General features: G+C 50.1%; 1 protein-coding gene and 1 long non-coding RNA gene across 2 annotated transcripts in view; both read right to left on the bottom strand.

Annotated features, from left to right (window-relative positions):
• LOC132016844 (uncharacterized) overlaps positions 1 to 804 on the bottom strand; it is a 3,280-nt gene extending 2,476 nt beyond the window's left edge. The window contains exon 1 of the long non-coding RNA XR_009404026.1: positions 780 to 804. This is a non-coding gene — a long non-coding RNA (uncharacterized LOC132016844). The remainder of the gene's footprint in view (positions 1 to 779) is intronic.
• LOC132016487 (deleted in malignant brain tumors 1 protein-like) overlaps positions 1 to 20,332 on the bottom strand; it is a 218,964-nt gene that overhangs the window by 18,479 nt on the left and 180,153 nt on the right. Inside the window, 8 exon segments of the mRNA XM_059397731.1 lie at positions 4,268 to 4,438; positions 10,380 to 10,691; positions 11,477 to 11,694; positions 12,567 to 12,720; positions 14,781 to 15,092; positions 15,827 to 16,044; positions 18,750 to 18,903; positions 19,400 to 19,429. Of these exon segments, the coding sequence (XP_059253714.1) occupies positions 4,268 to 4,438; positions 10,380 to 10,691; positions 11,477 to 11,694; positions 12,567 to 12,720; positions 14,781 to 15,092; positions 15,827 to 16,044; positions 18,750 to 18,903; positions 19,400 to 19,429 (1,569 nt within the window).

Genomic DNA, 20,332 nt, shown 5'->3' with positions numbered 1-20,332 from the left:
CACCCAATCTCCAGGACAAGCTTCCTCTTCCTGTTCTACAGATGAAGAAGGAGGCTCTGGGAGGTAAGGACACTTGCCCACTGTCACCCAGTTGGTAAAGGCTAGAGCCAGAACACAAGCCAAGATTCTTGAGCTCCAAATTCTGTGATGCTATATTTCTACTTGGGAGGTTTCAGTGGTCAAAGAATTTTGAGAAACACTGGGTCAAAACAAGTGTTAAAAAGATCCTTTACTGCGGGACTTGTCAGAGACATTTATGGGCTAACAGGCAGAATCTTCAAGGGCAGGATATGGTATTCCCCTGACTTATTTAGTTATTTAAATTATTTTTTAAAATTTGCATATGACTGGGTTGGTGTACTGTATTGTGAAACATACACGGGAGATGTGGTACTCTATTATTTTCTGAAAATGCAGATTACAGGGATAGATTGGCCCATGATGCCCAAAGTCCTGCGTTGTTCCAAAAATGAACTCATTGAATTCCCAAATGTGTGAATCTGAAGGAGTCTTATGTCAGTATAATATGATCTCAGAGGCCTGCAGGTGCACCAAGGGCCAAGGGCACACACTGGGCAAATGATGTCCTCCACACAGAAGGGATGGAAGCTGTATCTGCCCAAGTTACCAAGCATTCGATGAATATGTGAGCACCTTATATTAGTTTGATATGAGCTCAATATTTAGTTTCTGGTGATGGATAAACTTTAACCCTAACCATATGCGGGACCATCTGGCCATCTGTAATTTCTATAAAGCAAGAATGAAAATAAAATTACCAGGCGAAGTGGTCATTTCTGCGGCTGGTGCTGAAACTGTAAAGCAAAACCAAAACCAAAGTAAGAGAAAATCCAAACAAAAATCCCACCCACCAACAGAAAATTTAGAAGCTACCTTTTAACTTGAAACATTTATGTCTCAGATGTACTAAAACTAGACACAAAAATGATGTCTGAAATGTGAAATTACAAATAAGAAAAGCCTCTTGGATGAGACCGAACGGGAGCTAGGGCTACGTGAAGGTGGAAGTGAGACGCATCTTTGGTCGTGGGGACGGTGTAATCACCCCGCATGGGTCAGGAAGCCTTTTTCTCTGATGCCGTGCGGAGCAAAGATTTCCTGGGGTTGCAGAGTATAGAAACCTTCCCAGTTCTGACCTTAGGTTTCCAACACTGATGTGCTCATTTTCAGTGACCTGCCTAGTTTATACCATAGCACCAATGTCTGAATAGGAAAGGAGAGTGGTTCCTCAACCTGATCAAGTACGTAATGACTCTGCATTCAATGTCACTATTGTGAGTGATCTACTATGGCTGACACACCTAAGGCATCCTGACCCCTCGCCCTGGTAAGGAAGCCTGATGAGGGCAGGATCGGCCCCTGCGGTGCTCACTTCTGTGTCTTCCCATAGAGTTGCGCCTGGTGCAGGGAAAGAGCTCGGGAACTATCTGTTAAGTAAATGGATGCATTCGCTGAATCTCTTTATTCTTGTCTTTGCTCTACAAAATTAAGAGTAGCTGGGCAGTGGGTATTTTCATTTCATCTTATCTGCTTTTGTAGTCATACTGGGTTGGCAGCCTGAAATAATGCGTACATGGGTTGAATTGGAAAAAAAAAAAAAAAAGAGGAAGGGAAGCCATCTCAAACCAGGGGCCCCCAGGAAATAGGTGATGCTTTCACAAAGGGCCCAGGTGGGAGGGACTTGGTCTTGTTCATGGAACTCCCCAAAGCAGCACTACAAAGTCAGTTTTCGGCTCAAAACATAATTTTAAGCCAAAGACTAGGAAGAGCAGTTACCCCAGTGGGTGGATAACAGGGAATCTGGTAAATCTTTGAAGAGGGCAGAGACTGAGGGCTCCAAAGTGAACCCGTAAGTGTAGGCTCAAACGTTGGGTAAATCGGCTGATTAAGAGACGCTAACAAGGACCCAGAGGCTTCTGGGAACCAGAATGGACCATAGCAGGTGTCTGGAGGACCCCGAGGGGCCTGAGCTTCCGCATATTCATTTTCACGTCCCTCTTGCCTACCCCCAGGGCTGTGGCTCCGGCAATGTCAGGAGAAAGTCAAGAGTGAGTGCCTGAACCAAGGACTCCGGCATCCATGGTGGCCGCATGGCAAGCCCAGTGCCAGCACTGGCCTACTGTGGCCTCATTGCCCGGCCCTGCACATTGTCCAGGAGGACGCCCCCCACACCCTCCCTGGAGTGGCCATTCCCCAGGGCTCCGATGCCCTCCTCACAGTCTGGCTGCCAACACACGACGTCGGTCGCATCGGTGGCCAGAGGTCATCCCACATGGTCACCCATGTGCCACTGTGGTGTATCTTCACAACGGCTCCTCCCACCGCCAACCTGATGGTGGGCAAGTCTGGGCAAGACTTGGGTTGTTACTGGAATGGGATTAGCTCTTCTGGCAAGTAATTTCTAATAGGACTTTTCCGCAATTTGTACCCTAGCCAACCCTGAAGTCCACTACTCTACCATCTCTTGCTTCCTTTTCCCAAGTCTCACAGGGAAAAGTTACATTATTGACCACAAATGCAGGGACTGGTTTTTCTGGGCGAGCTCTGATTTCAGATACTTGTTCCTTTGAAATAGGTTAATTGGGGGCACCTGGGTGGCTCAGTGGGTTAAGCCACTGCCTTCAGCTCGGGTCACGATCTCAGGGTCCTGGGATCGAGCCCCACATCGGGCTTTCTGCTCAGCGGGGAACCTGCTTCCTCCCTGCCTCTCTGCCTACTTGTGGTCTCTCTGTCAAATAAATAAATAAAATCTTAAAAAAAAAAAGAAATAGGATAATTTCAAGGGTAAGGATAGATACTGATTTTAGAACTGGGTCATTAAATTGCTAAGCAACAGCATAGAAATAGGTCAAAGTCAACTTTTCATGGTTTTCTTTAGTCAAAACTTGTACACTGGTTCTGGTACACCAGATTCACAGTTAGATAAATTTTAGAAGCAGAGACTAGACCAAGAGCCAGCCCTGCTTGCAGCCTCTTCCACAGTGTTGGGCCTGAACCCTCCTGTCATGGACATTCCTGGTTGTAGCCTCAGGGAATCCACTAGAAAGAGTCAATACTGGCAAGCCCCGAAACAAGCCGTAAAAGGATTACCGGCTGTAGGATTTGTTTCTGTTGGTTCTGGGACAGCTTCTGCAGCTGAAGGCACTTGCATTAGCGCAGCGCACACTTGCGAAACGATGGCAGACGCACCAGCTGAGTGGGTGTGTGAACCCACATCTGTGCCAACTGCCAGCTCAGAACGGACTGGCAGAGGCTACTGGATTTCTACCACCACCTTCCCCCCTGTTGGTGAGACCCTGGCTTATGGACACTAATCCAAAGGCTCTAGCGGAGCTTTTCCAGGGAGGAGCCATCCATAGCCACCTAGACCTGAAGCTAACACAAATAGGACACATGAGCGTCTGATGACACTTTGACTCTGAGTCTCACAGAGAGATACCAAGACGTGTTGGGAGCACCAAAGGCTCCCTCTGCGGACTAAAAGAACTACCCAGTGACACAGGAGGCGAGAAGGATCCTCACCTTGTCTGCTTCTTCACCCGTCTGGGGACCTTGTCTCCCCCACCCTCTGAGAAGGGGGTGGCTCTGGGCCATGGGGTGGGGGTCACAGATGTTTGCTGCATGTCTCATTTAGTAGGAAAACGTAACCAAACAGGGTTTTTAAGTGTTCATTCAGCTTTTTTGAAATAAAAAATTGTCCCTAATGGTAAGAAAAGCCCTAGTCGGGCAACAGCAAATCAGGAGAGCGTTCCTATGAAGCTCTCTCTGAGAAATAGCTTCAGGAGAAGTTTATGGGATCGACACATATCAGAAAATCATTCCTGGAAATTAAAAACCGTCTCAAGCAGGGGCTCAACTTCCCACTTCCCAGGCATGGTTTTGCTCCGAGGATCTTGGCTCTCCTAGGAGCAGGGGAACAGGCTGTGATATCCGACACACCTGAGACTAGTGCGACCAGTGTCCTGGGTTAGCCGAATCTGAGGGGGTTCCCGGGACAGGGGACTTTCAGCGCTACAATTGGGAAAATTCCAGGCAGATGGGACCAGCTGTTTTCATGACCTGGAAGCCCAAGGCTTTTGGGGTTGGCCTCCTGGCAGGTCCAGCTTTGCTGCTTAGGGCAGGAAGCCGGGCTGAGGGAGAGTTCAGGGACCTGAGCAGATGGCCCCAGCCTCTTCGTGGTGTCTGTAGTTATGGACCGACAGGCCAAGGTGGTGGCCCCACCCCAGGCTTCTCTCGTTGCCTGTACATTGTACAGTGTCTAGGAAGATGGGGCCCAGGCTGCCACCAAACAGACTGCCCCTCTGGCCCACCAGGGCCTGGTTGCAGCCCAACTGCCGGCTCACCACCTGCACCGCAGACAGGCCCCAGAGGTGGTCACACACCGCTCCCCAGGGGCCATCGTAGAGGATCTCCACACCTGCACCACAGGAGGATCTGCAGGGGCCAAGGGCAGAGGGGCTGGAGAAGGTTCTCGCCACTCTCAATATTTGAGACAGCATTCCCAGCTAGAGAATTCTACCCCAGCCCCAGCCCTCTGGCCACTGGTTGCGCAGCCTGTGTCCACGGGGACACCATAGATGCAGAGGGGACCAAGGACTGCGTCTGGTTTCTGAAATTTAGCACCGTCTCTACAGTGGTTCACACTCACTGGGCCACTTCTTTATGGGAACCGGGGCCACATGGTGACCTTGTAGAAGACACACTTAAAAACAAACTTCTGCTTTCTTCCTGTCTGCAGTATCATTTGTCGTGTGGTTTCTCTACAAATTCAAAACCGTTCAGCAGAACGCTTGATGTTCAGACTTCTTATTTCTTACCCAGGTCTCGAAAAACGTTATGGAGCTCTCAGAACAAAATTAATTTCACCTTACTTGAATTTTAAAAAGGTTGAAGTATTTATTGGAGGTTGAGGGAGAAGGTTGGGGCTGGGAAACTGAGCAGAAGAGGGGGCATTGCTCCTACCAGAAGGTAAGATGGTGACTGGGTGAAACTTGCCCCTGAACCAAAAGCAGGTGAGGTTGGTTCTCATATTCTGAGCCCCAGAAGTGGATCTGGTTCCTGGGGTTCCCTTAGAGTAGGGCCCCCAAGAGCACTGTGTGGGTCAGGCTCTTCCTACAAGACGTCCAGTGAGGCCACTGAGGCAGGGTGGGTGGCTGGTTCTCCTTGGAAAAGTCCCCGCGCAGGGACAACCCACCATCTCACCAGCTTTGATTCCCTACAGCCTCAGGGCCAGGAAAACTACATTGGCTACATTTCTGGGGGCTGCCAATGCCAGCCTAGGAAAAGAACTCACAAAATCTAAGAATGGAAAAGATACCTGTTGGATGGAAGACACGTGGCTGCTCCTCAGGAGCTGAAGAAGCTGCACATGGGGAAGAGAAAACATCATAAGGACACTCCAAACCATCCATGCAACTGCCTAGTTGTCTCAACAGCCTCTCCTTCCCATGCGTGGGTTTGCCTTTAAACAACCCCGTCCAGTGTAATCCAATGGTTAGCATGTAAAACGTGATGGTGGCTCACACATGTGTACAACTATTCTGGTGAGGAGTAAGACAATAAGAGAAATAAAGTGGATGTTGGGGTTGAGAGGGTATGGCTCTATCGGCCCAGAGGGCTTCTCAGGACCCAGAGTTCAGCCTTAACATCCAGAGGTCCAGGTGGTGTGGCAGAGTTGGGAAAGTCTGCCACCAGGACCACCTGCCCCCAGAGTCTCCTGCCTTCTCTGGCCTGTCACCCGCTCTGTGGATGAGCCCTATGTCGGCTCAGGAGCCGGGGTCTCAGTCCTGCTGGCACGCAGATCTCCTATACGGGAAGGATGACCTCAAGCTTGCCAACACCCCAAACAGCTTTTCCTCGGGGGCCAGAGGACGGCCCCATGGGAATGGGACACAGCTCCGGACCTTCGCCGTCTGGGAAAGGTCTGGAGTGAAGAGCATTGAAGGGTGGTGAGGGAGACCTAGGGTGGGCCCCCCGGCACTAGGTGGCTCGTCACCCATCGGCAGATAAAATGGGAGGGAACTCACGGATCCCCGGATGCCCAGCAGCTGCAGAATCTGCAGAGATAAGGAAAAATGGGGGGAGGGCTAATAATAGAAATGGGGTGAGGCACCTGGGGGTGTGGCCTGCTAAGCGTCCAACTCTGCTTTTCAGTCAGGTCAGGATCTCAGGGTCGTGAGATGCAGCCCCGGGTGAGATTCTTTCTCCCTCTGCCCCCTCCCAAATAACCAAATAAAGAGATAAATAAATAAATAAAAATCTTTTAAAAAATAACAAAAGCGAAAATGAATTTTGGGGACTTCATCAAGATTAAAAAGTAATAGAAATGAGGATGGTTGAGTGGCTTGAAAATCATGGTCTCGGTTCAAAAACAGCCCAACAAGCCTGTGTAAACAGTTGTTCTCATCTCCTGGGCTGTTCTGCTGGGGTTTTTACAGCCCGGCCTGAACCTCCGAGACAGTGATTCCGAGAGAATTTGCCTTAGGAACTAAAATCCCAGTGAAACACTTAACGTGTTGTACATTCACTGTGTGTCATATGCTTGACTAAGGCTTCATGTGGGATGACTCGTTTCATCCACCGAAACTTTATAAGTACCATTACTGATTATTTTACAGCGGATTAACCTTTGGAGTCCCTTGAGTGGCACGGGGCCTCCCATATCTGAAGCAGCTGGCAACCCTTCCGGAGTGAGAACAGGAACCTGTCCTGGATGCGGGGCAGCTTTAAGGCATGGAGATGTTTCCAGACTCCCCGTGCAGATTTCAGGCTCAGCCTAGGCTGACCGGCCCACGAGGGACCTGCCCTCCCCTGAGCAGAAGACACGAGCGTCCTGGTGGTGCCGCCGGTTGTGAGCGAGCCAGCGCCGGGAGGACACTGCCCCAGGGACGACTCGCTTCCTGCGCAGTTGACATTGTCTGGAAGGATGCTGCCTGACCCAGGGCAGACGCTGGCCCCCGGGAGCGTGGACACGGCCGGGCCACAGCCGAGCTGTCTGCAGACCACGTGGCATTGTCTAGGGACTGGCTGTCATCACACGCCGTGCCCCGGGTGTCAGCGTGGGCCTCACACCTGCCTGACCCATTCATCAGCCGCAGGCCTGGACCTCGGTGGACACTTCCAACGGCCACCAGAAGAGCCGGCACGTCTTGGAGAGTGTCTGCTGATCTTCGGTGACAACAGATCTGCTCCTCGCTTCACTTCGCCTCCCTCGTTTATTCTTTCTTGCCTTGGGTATGACTGCGCTTCTGCAGGTTACAGCTGCCTGCCACAACGTTTTGCTCCTTAGCCGGCGGCTCGGAGCTGCCTCCCTGTGAAGCTGCTTCGTGTCCTGCCCGGTGTGGGGCGAAGTGTTGGTTTCTGGCACTCACAGGGTTTGTTGGGTTTTTCCTGAGAAGCTAACGTGCACATACCACTTCGTGTGTGTGTGTGTGTGTGTGTGTGTGTGTGTGTGTGTGATATTCTCTGTGTGCCCATGCACATGCTGGTCATCTGACAACAATAGCTTTCCTCTGTGTTGTTCCCAGGGTCGCTGGGACAACACAACATGGGAACGTAGCACATTGCTGGGAGCAACACAGCACAAGAGTGCGGACACTTTGGGGAGCGCACAGAACGGTCGTTCCTGGCTGCCCCTCATGCTTGAAGGGCAGGGCTGCAGAAGGGAACAGAGGTGGGCTGTGCTCAGAACACAGCCAGGGACAGCTCGTGGTGGGAGTCGGGCGTGGGGAGATTTGGGCTGAGCGGGCCACCCTCAGCCCTCCAGACCCGTCCCCAGAAGTCAATATGCATCTCCTAGCTTCTTGCCACTCACTTGCCAACCACAGATTTTCCAGGCAAACCCTGATATCCTCAGCCCCCTCCGCTGGCAGCAGTTCCCTGCACGCCCGCCTCAGGCTGGGGGTGGGGCGGGGAGTGTTTCCAATGGCAACATTTTCTCCCACGGCCATCGCGCTGGAGCATTTCTGAGCTAAAACTCAAGTCAGCGAAGGCAAGTGAGGAGAGAGGAACAGCTTACCTGCTGATGTGGAAACTTTTGTCGGCTCCGGGAAAGATGCTAAGGGCAGAGTAAAACACAAAAGAACAGGATACCACATCTTACATGTCAAACCCATTTAACTCTCAGTGAACTGTCCGTGGGCCCTCTGCCTTGTGGGTCACGTACAGTTCCTGATTCTAGTTCAAGTCCCTTCCCTGGTCCTCGCTTAGTCGGGGGGCGCCCTGCCATCGCTCAGCTGGTATATGTACCAGCAGGACAAGCAACTGAGGCTCATTCTAGAAAATCAGAGCATGGTAGTTAATACTTTTTTTTTTTTTTTTTTTTTTTTTAAGCAGAGAGATTTTAAAGAAAACATTCCTTGTTTAGCCTAACCTACTCTGGTGTTTCCTTTGAAGGTGTGGGGGCATTTCTTTTTCCTAACTCCCCTGTATATTGTATTTTACTCTTGAAGACTCTGCCACAAACAGGGTGCTGACCTAATTTAAAATATGACAACCATTGAGCTGGTCACAGAGTCAGGGAAAGACCAAGTTGGGTGCACAGCTTCTTCATTCTTTGTCATTCTGTCAGGCAGAAAGTAGCACACACCAAGATGACTCCTTGCAGTGCTTGGAAGGTGGCCATTGCCTCTAAATAGTGTCCCCCTCCCCCCATGGCAGGCACTGCCCTGCCCATCCTACACAGAGAGAACGCTGTGTCCCAGCACGGCCTTAGGAGGCAAAGACTTTTATCCTCCTCCTCATCCATATCTACAGGAGAAGGCACGAGGGGGTTCAGAGATTTATTCAAGATCCCACAGTTTGTAACTGATGAAGCCAGGATGGTAGATCCAGGGCCTTTGGCTTCCAAACCACTGTCGTACTGCCCACGATGACTTTGCCAAGATACGTTACAGTTACTCAATAAACCCTAATAGAAATTACCTGAAATTGGGTGACTTGTAGCAGCTGATGGTGTTGAGTAAGGCAGAGAGGCTAGGAGAGACATAGATCAAAAGGTGAGCATATGTCATGTCCTTCCATTCTTCTCAAACCTGAGAGATTGATCTACTTATTTGAAACAGAAAGGTCTGTCTCTTGTTCTGGGGAGAAACCGCACCCAATCTGGGCAGGGGAGATGGCCCTGAGTTGCCATGATTGCAAGCACTAGATGTCCTGGGTCACTGGTTCATTTTTGTCGAGCTGCTGGACATCACAGTGTCTTCCTCACCCCCAAACTGGCCACAGTGCTGGTTGCCTTATGTGGAGTTCCTAACTTTCCAGTTGGTTTGATTCTGTAATTCTTCCTGGATCTTGCCTCCCAGAGCAAGTGTCAGTTTGCAAAATGCAGAACTAGGTTTGTGTCAAGGACACACACTGGGAGCATCAGCACCTGGAGGGAGCCAAGGAGCCGCAGGCCAGGGGTGAAGCTGAACTCTGTCCCCATCACTTTCCACCCACCTCGTGTGACTCTGTCCATGGTCCTGGTTCCACACCTCCCTGCCCCCAGCCCTGTCCTCAGATGTCATATTCAGCTCATGACTTCCACTCCTGCTTTGCTTCAACACTGACTCTGCCCCTTGATGTCTCTCTTCTCCTCTCAGAAGCATCTAGGACCCCCACCCCTGCTTGCTCTTCTATCCTCTGGTCATTGTGGCCAGGTCTAGCTGATAAACAACTTTGCCGCTTCCCAGCCAGACCCAGAGAGAAGCAGAGATAAATGTGGGCTTTGGAATTCATTTGCAGAAACTCAACCGAGACAAAACTGAGGAATAACAGCGCTGGGCTGGGACCTGGGCTCCCAGCTCTGTGACTTTAAGAGCCATCTCTGTGTCACCTGGGCAACAAGGGGGATGAACCAAAGAGATGTTTCCCAGAGGCATGACTCATCACTGGTGGGACGTGAGATAATTTGAGATGGTGCATCTTCTAGTTTAAGAGTTATATATTTATAAAGCATTATAATTTAAAATTTTAAGTTGAGTTCCATTCTGATGAAGGATATTTTCAAATATGCATGAGCATGACTTGATCACATTAGAGAGACCATTGTTTGTTTTAATTTTTTTTTAACATTTTAACATTGTTTTATTGCCACAGTGTCTATTGGTATGTATTGTCTGTTTACGGTAAGTGATCCTGGCTGTCCACGTATGGGGGGAATATAGAACTTCCTTTAGAATGATTTCATGTAAGTGAAAGAAGAGTCCATGAGAAAGAAAGTATTGGGGAAAGTGCTGTGGGTGGTGGACGGACAGAAGCCATGCAGGAGTGTCGGAATGGGGAAAGCTTGGGAAACAGCGACATTAAGATTCCTTCCTGCTCTGAGTGCAGTTGGGAACGCCATTCCGCCCACCCACCTGGGTCAGAATCAGACCCACCTGAGCAGACGACGCCGGCATCTTCGTGGTGGCCACAGTTGTGGGAGAACCAGCCACGGTGCAGGCACTGCCACAGCCTGGCTTCTGTCCCTCTACACTCCACGTCGTCCAGGGCAATGGGGCCCAGGCCTTGGCGGAAATGTGCCCTGCTGGGGGCCGACACCGCCCTGCCACAGGACAGCTGCCCACACACCACCTGGGCGTCACGCAGGTCCCAGCTGTCATCACACACTGTCCCCCAAGTGCCATTGTAGTGCAGCTCCACGCGGCCCTCGCACCGGTGGCTGCCGCCGGCCAGCCTGAGGGCCAGATCTGGGAAAGGAGACATGCCTCGGTCATGCTCTGGACACCCTACCTTTGCTCCTGCCTTTGAGAAAGGGCCTGGGCATTTCCTGGGAGTTGACCAGCTTTCGAGGGCTCTCTGCTCCGACGTGGGGAGAGAGCCACTGAGGGTTAAAGTGGGCCAAGGATACTTGGGTTTGAGCTCTCACATCTGTGTGATTTTTTAAAAAGATTTTATTTATTTTTTTGACAGAGAGAAAGAGATCACAAGTAGGCAGAGAGAGAGAGGGCAGGGAAAGCAGGCTCCCTGTTGAGCAGAGACCCAGGACCCTGGGACCATGACCTGAGCCAAAGGCAGAGGTTTTAACCCACTGAGCCAACTAGGTACCCTCTGTATGATTTTCTGAAGGCTGTTTTTTAAAGCTTTTCCCTTAGACAGGATTGTCTACCTGACAGAGGCGAAAGGAGCCCCCTGAAAGGGCAGTGTGCGGTGGGCAGCACCACGTGTACTGACCCTGGTTGTGGCCACTCTTGGTGGGCAGCACCGGAAGCAGGTGTAGAGACGACACATGTGTGTGGAATGAAACAGGTCCCAAGGCAGCGTCAGGTGCGAGCCCTGCCCACTACCTTGTGCTGGGAGATGAGAGTGGATGTGTTGTTCCATAGCCCACAAGTGGGTCTTCAACTACTTCGCCCAGTCAGACCTCGGGGGTAAATGAGGGAGCGGGAGTCCCCCGGCCATCCCTGGTGTCCTGTCCAAGTTGGCCACCCGCCCTCGCCTGCCACCAGGCAGGGAAAATGACCAAAGGACTTACCAGTATTGATCTCGTCTTGCACAATGGACTCATAGGATGCATGAAAGCCCATGTTGGTGACGATTGCGTCGCTGTGGAAGACCACCGTCAAGCGATTTGAGGAGGAGGTGAATGTCGGGGTTGTACCAGAACAGAACCTCCCCAGAGAAAAAGATTCACTCTGCGGGCCGTCAAAGACTTCAACGAAGTCGTACGGACAGCCGTAGAAGTTCTCCAACCTGTGAAGGAACAGCATCACTCAGAATCCATCTGCTGGGGCTTTTCTTCCCCCAGCACTGCACAGAGGGCTTCAGGAAAGGATGGCTCTGGAAGACCAGCTGAGACCCACATCGTTTCACACGGTTGGAGGGAAGTATGACCCTGCTGACCGGCAGTACGTATCTTCCTGTTTATAAAAACCCCCCACTTTGGAAATCTCCATGAAATTGCATTTCCTGAGCACGCATGATAAACACAGAGACCAGAATTTAAGTGGTATGGACAGGTGTTTGGTAAAAAGTAAAATTTCTCCCACCCCTGACTGGTGGGAGAAGCCAGAGGGCTGGCTTCATTCTGCTTCTAAGAAGCAGTTACTATAAACAGTTTCCTTTCAGATAGAGTCTAAGCCCAGATGTCAGTCGCGGCCCTGTTGGCCAAGGCTTTCTTGCAGACCATTCCATGGCCATATACCCCTAGTGTGTGGTGGACCCAAATGTGTTTAGCAATCCCCTACTGATGGCAATTAGATCGTTTCCAATCTAGTGCTCCTATAAGAACATCGCCATGATTACCCTCAACACATGAGACTATCAGTGGACTCATCTTCTGGAACTGGAACTGCAGCATTAAAAGACTTTTGCCTTTAAAGTTTCGATCAATGCCACCCAATGGGCCTCTAACGCCTTCGTTGCTTTGGAGAATGAACTGTGGAAGGTGGCTCTTTTCTATTTGTCTGTTCGTTTGTTTCTTGGTGGGGCTAGGGGCAGCGGGTAGGATAATTATGTTTATTTTTTATTTATATTTTATTTTATGTTTTTTTTATTGTGTTATGTGAGTCACCATACAATAACTGTGTTGACAAAACAGAGCAAAGTGGGAGACAGTTACTCACTTCACCACTTCAAATGTGAGCTTGATATGAACCCTGGCGTCCACGTGGATGTCCCAGGCACACACCACATTTATAGGGTATTTCTTAGGATACCAAGGGCTGGAGAAGGAGCCCGAATTATTTGTGAGCAAACCGCCACAGTGGAAGTTTTCATCTGCAAGAAAGGGCGAAGAGACCCCATCAGGAGGAGGCGCTGACCCGTGCTGGTGTTTTCTGAGGGGTCAGAGGGCACGGGGAGGAGGAGCGAGGGGCGTTTACTCCAGGGCTGGTTTGCCTGATAAGAGAAAAGTTGGTTTGGGGGACCCCTCTGAGGTTCTGACGCTGTTCTCCATCAGATAAGAGGGTTACACCAGTCCCTTCGAGCTTACAGGGCTTCGTGAGGAGGAATGACACCGCCATAGGATTGGCAGGGCTTTCTGGACCTAGATGCCCAGACAGAGCTGAGTGCGTGTTTTCGTGGAAAATCACAAGGACAATGCGAGCCTAAAGCATCCTTTCTCAGGGCGCGTCACTGGCTGGTTGTGTTGGAAGATGCCTTGTATTATACATATCAATCCCAGCTGACGTCAGACACCCACGTCCCCTAAAACATCCCTTTTATGGCTGAAATACTGGGTTTGGTGCGAAATTTAAATTAAAGGCTCCTTGGTGTTGCAGCTTCTCACATATAAGAGGAAGAGAGCACCATCTAGCGGCCGGAAGGGTTACACTGACGATAAGGCACATCTAAAACCTTGAGAAGGGTTTACCTAAAGTTGACGCACCTGCAGCAGGACCATCACCAGCGGAGTCTGTGAAAACACACAGAGGAAGAATGATACGTGAGCCAGGATTTTTATCCAGGATATTCCTCAAAAATACTGACACTCAAAGCTGTGGCTGCTCTGGGCAGAGGTGGCTGTCTCTTTAAGAGCTGGGCCGTCTGCACACTACAGGTGCGGATGGGAGAGGTTGGATACAGCTCCTTGAGGGCTGGCCTGGGGTTCCCATTTCCTTGCTCTCCTCCACAGCATCTGTGGTGTGATCATCCCTGCGAGCAGCTAGCCCTCTATCACAGCAGCAGCCGACTCACCGCAGGCCTGGGGCCCACGTGTGACATTGCTGGTGAACCTGAATGCTGACCACCAACCCCCACCCGCCCTCTCCCAGCCTGTGCCATCAATAGGTCAACATCAGTGGGCTGTGTTGCTCTGACTCCTGAGCAAAAGAAGGTTTATGCTGTCACCTGTGCTCGGATTACAGGATTAACCAGTAACTAGGGTCACAGACATCACTCAGAGACCTGGCAGCAGTTGAAATGTACACAAGAGCGACTGTACCTTTTGGTCCTACTTTTGGATTCCCATCGACACCTACTCAAAGACCGAAAGAAAGAAAGAAAGAGTAAGACATGTGGTTCTTACATGAGTAAGAGTAAGTCATGTGGTTCACAAAAGAAAATCAGGGTTTTTTGTTTGTTTGTTTTGTTTTGTTTTTAAGGATCAAACACATTCTTTGTGGGCAGTTGGGAATGTAGTACCAAACCCGTCAATGCTGCTTACGGATTGGCAGCCAGGTCAGGGGCACACTCTGCTTTTCAGCCTCATGATATTTCATCTAATTGCCGGAGATACTGAAACTGAAAGCAAATAAAAAAATATGGTATTTCTTTCCTTTTGCTCAGTTATGGGGCTGGAGGACATTGAGTACCCGAGCCAAGCTCAGTCTTCCCTCCAGTATCTTGGAGACGATACTGAACAGAGAAGGAAGCGTGTGTGACGTTAGATATGCTTTTGTTGTCTTGTCAGTGAGGTGAGAATGTAATAGTCTCCTTTATTGGAGACTGGGAAGGTCAAATGAGGGTCTGATCGCACTGGTTTCAGCGTGGAGCTTGGCGCACGCTAAGCCGTCTTTGGACACCAGCTACTACTCCTACTCAGGGACAGGGGACCGTCCCCAACACTGTGGCATGTCTAGCCAGGAATGGGATGTCTGATGATACAAATCCTCTATCTAATGATCACAACTTTTAAGTGGTGGTGGGGAGACCTGGAACATTTTACAGACGCACTAATTGGAAAGAAGGAAGTCTAACTCTTAAAGTGACTTAGAAAGCTGGCTGGAAGTCCTAGAGTCCTTTCTGAGTAATGGCCTGCTGGCATTTAGCTCTCCCTTCCCAGAGGCTGCTGATGTGCGAGACCCTCTCCCAGGTGTGCCGGGCCCTACGGGTCTCACCTGAGCAGATGGCACTGGCATCCTCGTGGTGCCCACAGTTGTGGGAGAACCACCCATTGTGTGTGCACTGCCACACCTTGGCTTCGTTCCCTGTGCACTGAACGTCGTCTAGCATGATGTGGCCAGTGCCTCCATCAAAGTAGCTCTGAGCTGGGGCTGATAAGGCCTCGCCACAGCCAAGCTGCTGGCACACCACCCTGACGTCTGTCAGGTCCCAGCTGTCATCGCACAGAGTGCCCCAGGTGCCATTGTAGAAGACCTCCACCCGGCCCTCACACCTGTGGCTGCCGTTCACCAGTCTCAGGGATACATCTGAAAGACAGGAAAACAGAGGCTTCTGAGCTGTGGTGCCGCCTCCAAACTCTAGGACCTTCTGCAGTTATAGAATGCCCAGCACCTGGGCACATTTTTCTCACCTTAGGCTATCGGATTCTAGGTAGGGTGGCCTTGTGTCCTGATTTGCCTAGAATAATCCGGATTTACAACTGTTGTAGATCAAGTAATGCCTCTTAATTATTCTAGAATCCCTTTTAAACCCTCACAAGTATCCTGATTAGAGAATAAATTGCACAGTCACCCTAAGCATAAACCATTGAGAGCTCTAGAATATTCCCCATGCCCTGCTACAGAAGCCAGGAGGTTTGTTCTGGGTGGTTTTTGTATGGAATTCAGTTGGAATTAGGTGGGCTGGTAGTTGTAATTTGACGTAGGTTTGTTGTAGAAGGACTTGCCCTACTGTGTCTTCCCTTCCTGTGGAAAAGAGAGACCCTCGTTCAGGTCCTCCATCTACACACCCAGCCAACGCAAGGCATGAGACCCAGCCCTTTGTTTCTTCAGCCAGGACGTTGTGGTGGTGGAAAATGACAGCGAGTGGCAGAGCAGGGTGAGGGGTCCCTGGGGCTGTTCGTGTCAGAGTGGATGTTGCTCAGGATGTCATTAGTGACGACGGACCCTGCGGGTCAGATTTAGAAAGCATCTCCTCTCAAAAAGGGAAAGGACACAAATTAGATCTAAGCTCCCTCCAAGGTCCCTATCAGGATACCCACCATTCTCCCTTTCATCCTGCTGAATGGCGTTGTACAGAGCATAAAACCCTGTGTTGGTGATCATGGCGTCACTCCGGAACGCCACAGTCATGACGTTTGAAGAGGAGAGGAACGAAAGCTCTGTCCCAGCACAAAACCTGCCCATGGAGAGTGAGGCAACTTGCCGTCCATCGAACACTTCCACAAAGTCATAAGGGCACCCATAGATGTCCTCTAATCTGAGGAGGTAAAGGCACAGTAAATCTCCCCAAGGAAATCTGCAGAAATGACTTAAATAAAATCATCATTGGTACCATTTGCCGTCACTGCTGCTGCCTCCTTCCAACCACATGTCCCGCTAGTGGACTTGGTCCCTTAAATATTGCTTGAATTTGTCCTTCTGTCCTTCCCTCTGGGAACTGGCTCAGGTCAGGCAGCCTTTCTCTGTGTCTCTCTGGCTCTATTTCCGTGGCCGCCTTCTGAGATCTTGGCTTTTGTTCTTTCCCACCACCTTCCTCTCTACCCTGAGTGTATCCTGAATGACCCTGACTCTTTATTCAAACCTGCCATTCCCTGGGGTAGGGCAGGCATCCATAGGGTCTCATTGAATAAAACACATAATGGGATCTGGAGCCGGGAGAAGTGGTGCCTCCCATCAAAACTCCCAGAGCCTGCTCAGTAGGAATCTTCCCTCCCATGCCCCAGACCATCCGGTTCCAACCGATGGTTCCATCCATCTGATCAACCTGGATGATCAGACAAGCTGTCCCTGACCATCCTACCCAATGCTGTCCTCACCCCCTCTATTCTCTATCCTATCTATAGGATATCTCTATCTGTACCATCTCTATCTGTCTGTCTGTACCTATCTCTATCTGTACCATCTCTATCTGTCTGTACCTACCTCTCTCTATACCATGTATGTATAAACATTCTTCTTCATAGCACATATCAACTTAACACTAATGGAACCTGTCCCCTGAGTTACTACTGGTTTATTCAAGTACTATTTGAGTCTCCATCTAGAATATATCCTCCATGAGGATAGAGACCTGTCTTGTCTGACACTAGAAGTCTGCTCCTAGAGCAGAGCCTGCACAGAAAGCAGGTTCAATAAATACACTGTCAAGAATATCAACTCTAATCTAACAGATGAAAATGGGAAGTGCGCATGCTGACATGAAAACAATAGTAAGTGGCCCTTGAGGCATGCGTTGTACATGCTCGTTGTGTAAGACGCACACAGTTACACTTGTACATGTTATAGACTCACCACATTTGAAAACCGGTTTATTGCAGAATGCATCTGTTCCAATGAAGGAAGAGCCAAGGACCCCAAAACAACCCCTTCCCCCACTTTTTTTTTGAGAGGGAGCTAGAGAGAAGGAAAGAGAGAGGGCGATCACGAGCTAGTAGGGGGAACAGGCAGAGAGAGGGAGAGAGAGTCGCAAGCAGACTCCCTGTGGGGCATGGAGCCCAACACAGGGCTCCATCCCAGGACTGTGAGATCACGACCTGAGCCGAAATCAAGAATCAGATGCCCGACCGATGGAATCACCCAGGAGCCCCGCGACCCCCCCTTTTTTTTTTGACCCATTTTTAAAGTAAGAAAATAAAGGATAACATTTATATGTAGGGCAACAACAGTGTGACCATAACAGGAGATACTGCAATCCGAGAAATGATTTCATGAAAACAGGACACACTTGACTTAGCAAGAATGAAATGGCATAGTTTAAATATGGTTATAATTTTTGCAGATCTAGTGTGAAGATAGTTCCGCATAGAAGCTGAAATAGAAAAAAAAAAAAAAAACCCAAACAATGCAAGCTTCAAGCAGGGGTTCTCAATCTCAGAGCTATCTACATTTGGGGCTGGAGATTTCTTTGCCATGGGGGGCTGTCTTGGGAAATGCAGGACACTTAGCCGCATCCCTGGCCTCTACTCACTGTGCGACTGTGGTGCTCCCTGCCCCCTTTCAACAATAAACAAATGCCTCCAGGCACGGCCAAATGTCCCCGTGGGGTCTCTCCTTACCAGCTGAGACTCACTGGTGCAAAATAATTAACTTCGTGTCCTTAGACGCAAAAGGCAAATATCAATAAATCTAGGCTTAAAAACATCAAAACCTGGAAGTCAGTATCTAAGTTCTGACTATAGGCAACACAGGAAGAAGCTCCTTGATTTGTAAACCCTGAAATTATAGTAGGAAATTTATGTTGGGAAAGTCACCTTGAGACCGTGGGGAGAGTGGGTCAGGACAGCTGTTTGCAGTAACCATCATCCCGAAGTGAGAAAACGACGCTCTGAGCCCCCAAGTCATAGAACTGTGGGTTTCATAGATTTGCATCCACCGTACCAAATCTGCTCACCTCGCTTTCACTGAATTCATGGGTGTGGAAAGAAGGAATGAAAAAGACATTTCCCTCACAATAGACAATGCTCCCTGATACTGGTTTTGGTTCTCTCCCTTTGAAAGGAACTTTGGCCATCGGGTAAAACGGTTGGATGGTTGGATGCATCCCTCACTCCGCTGCAGACCTATTTCCCCTTTGAGGACAGCATTTAACCATTCCGCTCCTGGATGCCTGAGGCTGACGTGCTGGGGTGGGAACAGTGGTGGAGGTCTGGCGCAGACTGTGAACAATGTCAGGAAGAGGGAATGACCCAGATGGGACCCGATGTAGAAACATGAAACCAGGTTAAACATTATCAAGAAAAGCAATATTTCCATTAAAAAGTGACTCGGGTACATGCATGTGTATATGAATATGTAAATATATATGCATATAAATATGCATTAAAATAGGACATAGTCCTTTAAAGATGGGTACAGGTAGAGAAAGAAGTAGGAATGAATGAATTGAGGCTGGTTAATCTGGGAAAGAAAACTCTTAGTAGGGGCATGAGAGACATTGAAGTAGAAAAAGGCAAAGCTGCTTACTTCAGGCTTGGGATCACCAGTTCTATGTGGAACTTCTCAGCCACATGTATCACCCAGATGCACTCCACGTCAGTGGGGTAGTTCGTTGGATACCAAGGACTGGAGAAGGAACCCAAGAGGCCTGAAATTAATCCTCCACAAGAGTTACTTCTTCCTGTGGGCAGACAAGAGACCACTGGTTGGCTCCCAGGCATGCACCTTGTCTTTTCCTGGGGGTAGAATCCAGAATCCCATCAAGCTCAACAGGGAATCACAAAATGGGAAAGGATCATGGTGGTGTAGACATCGTTGTAGCTTGGCCGGTGCGTGGTTGTAGCCCTGAGAGGGAATGAGGGGAAGAAAAGCTCTGTGGCTGGTGCCAGGCAGGACCCCAAGATCGTAGGTGAGCTTGGAAATGGGATTGGACATGTCCATGGCAGGAGTGGGGGGTCCCGCTGATATATCATTAATGCTCTCGATCATTAATGCCCAGCTTCCTGCCGTGCAAACGGGCTCAATTCAGCGTAGACCATCCATCCTTCCCCGAGGGCTCCGTCCCGCAGCTCCTTCCCCTCAGGCAGCTAGGACAGGCAGACATCTAGTCTGCTCTCGTGAATTATCAAGACTGATTCTATACTCGACAAGTTACACTTTCAATGAAGGAGACTTACCTGGCGGTGGAGGCCCTTGCGGGACGGGAGCTGCAAAAACCGAGACCAGAGAAGATCAGGAAGGAGCTCAGCATCACAAAAGCGTCTTCCCGTTCCATACAAACGAATGCACCTGTTACTACCTTGAGCCCACTACACCCGGCTCCCTCATTTCTCTTTTCTCTCCTAATGGGGGACACGGTCTCTCCCCTTCTTTCAGTGATTCACCAAGAAATCACAGACAACGCACAGCTACGTGACTTGCTTTTCTCTTCTGCCTTAGGACCCACCAAGCCCCGGGCTGTCCCGAGATCGATCAGTCACGAGGTGTCACCCACAGTAACATCACTGGGCTTACGAGCGCACACCACTGCAGAACGTGCAGAAGCGCATAGGGACAAAAGACAAAAACCCGACAGCCGAGAGCCTGGGTGGGGAAAGGACAAGCCTTCCGTTGAGGGCATCGGGCCCCGAGGGGAGTGGGGGGAGCTTCCTCCTTTCTGGCGTTCTTTTGCCTTTGATTTCTGTGAAGCAAGTATTTCTGTATTCTAGATGTGTCCTTAGGCTCCACTGCCTGGCAGGTCGAGGACAGGTTTTGAAAGCAGGTGCTTGTCAGAGTTTTACACCAGGGACTAGAGAGCATGGAGTGTGAAGCCTACGGGTCAGATGCATTCGAGCTTTCTTCGTCTCCATGGCCCTTCCTGGGCCGCCGAGCAGCGAGGACAGCGACCCCTCTGCTGTCCTTCCTTCTGGGTCCTTCGCCAGGAAGGGTGCGGGACAGCCGCGGAGTAAATTTCTTCTGACAGAAGTTTGTCTCAGATGCAATTCCCTTTTGTGGTGATCTCGGGGTGGTGAGACTGAGCCCCCCGTGTGGCTCCGTGTTCGGCGAGGGGTCACGTCTGGCTCCGTGTTCGGCGAGGGGTCACGTCTGGCTCCGTGTTCGGCGAGGGGTCA

The sequence above is a fragment of the Mustela nigripes genome, chromosome 4, assembly GCF_022355385.1.
Source record: "Mustela nigripes isolate SB6536 chromosome 4, MUSNIG.SB6536, whole genome shotgun sequence".
NCBI lineage: Eukaryota > Metazoa > Chordata > Mammalia > Carnivora > Mustelidae > Mustela > Mustela nigripes.
Note: the sequence above shows the minus strand (reverse complement) of the source record. Positions and strands in the feature narration are given on the sequence as shown.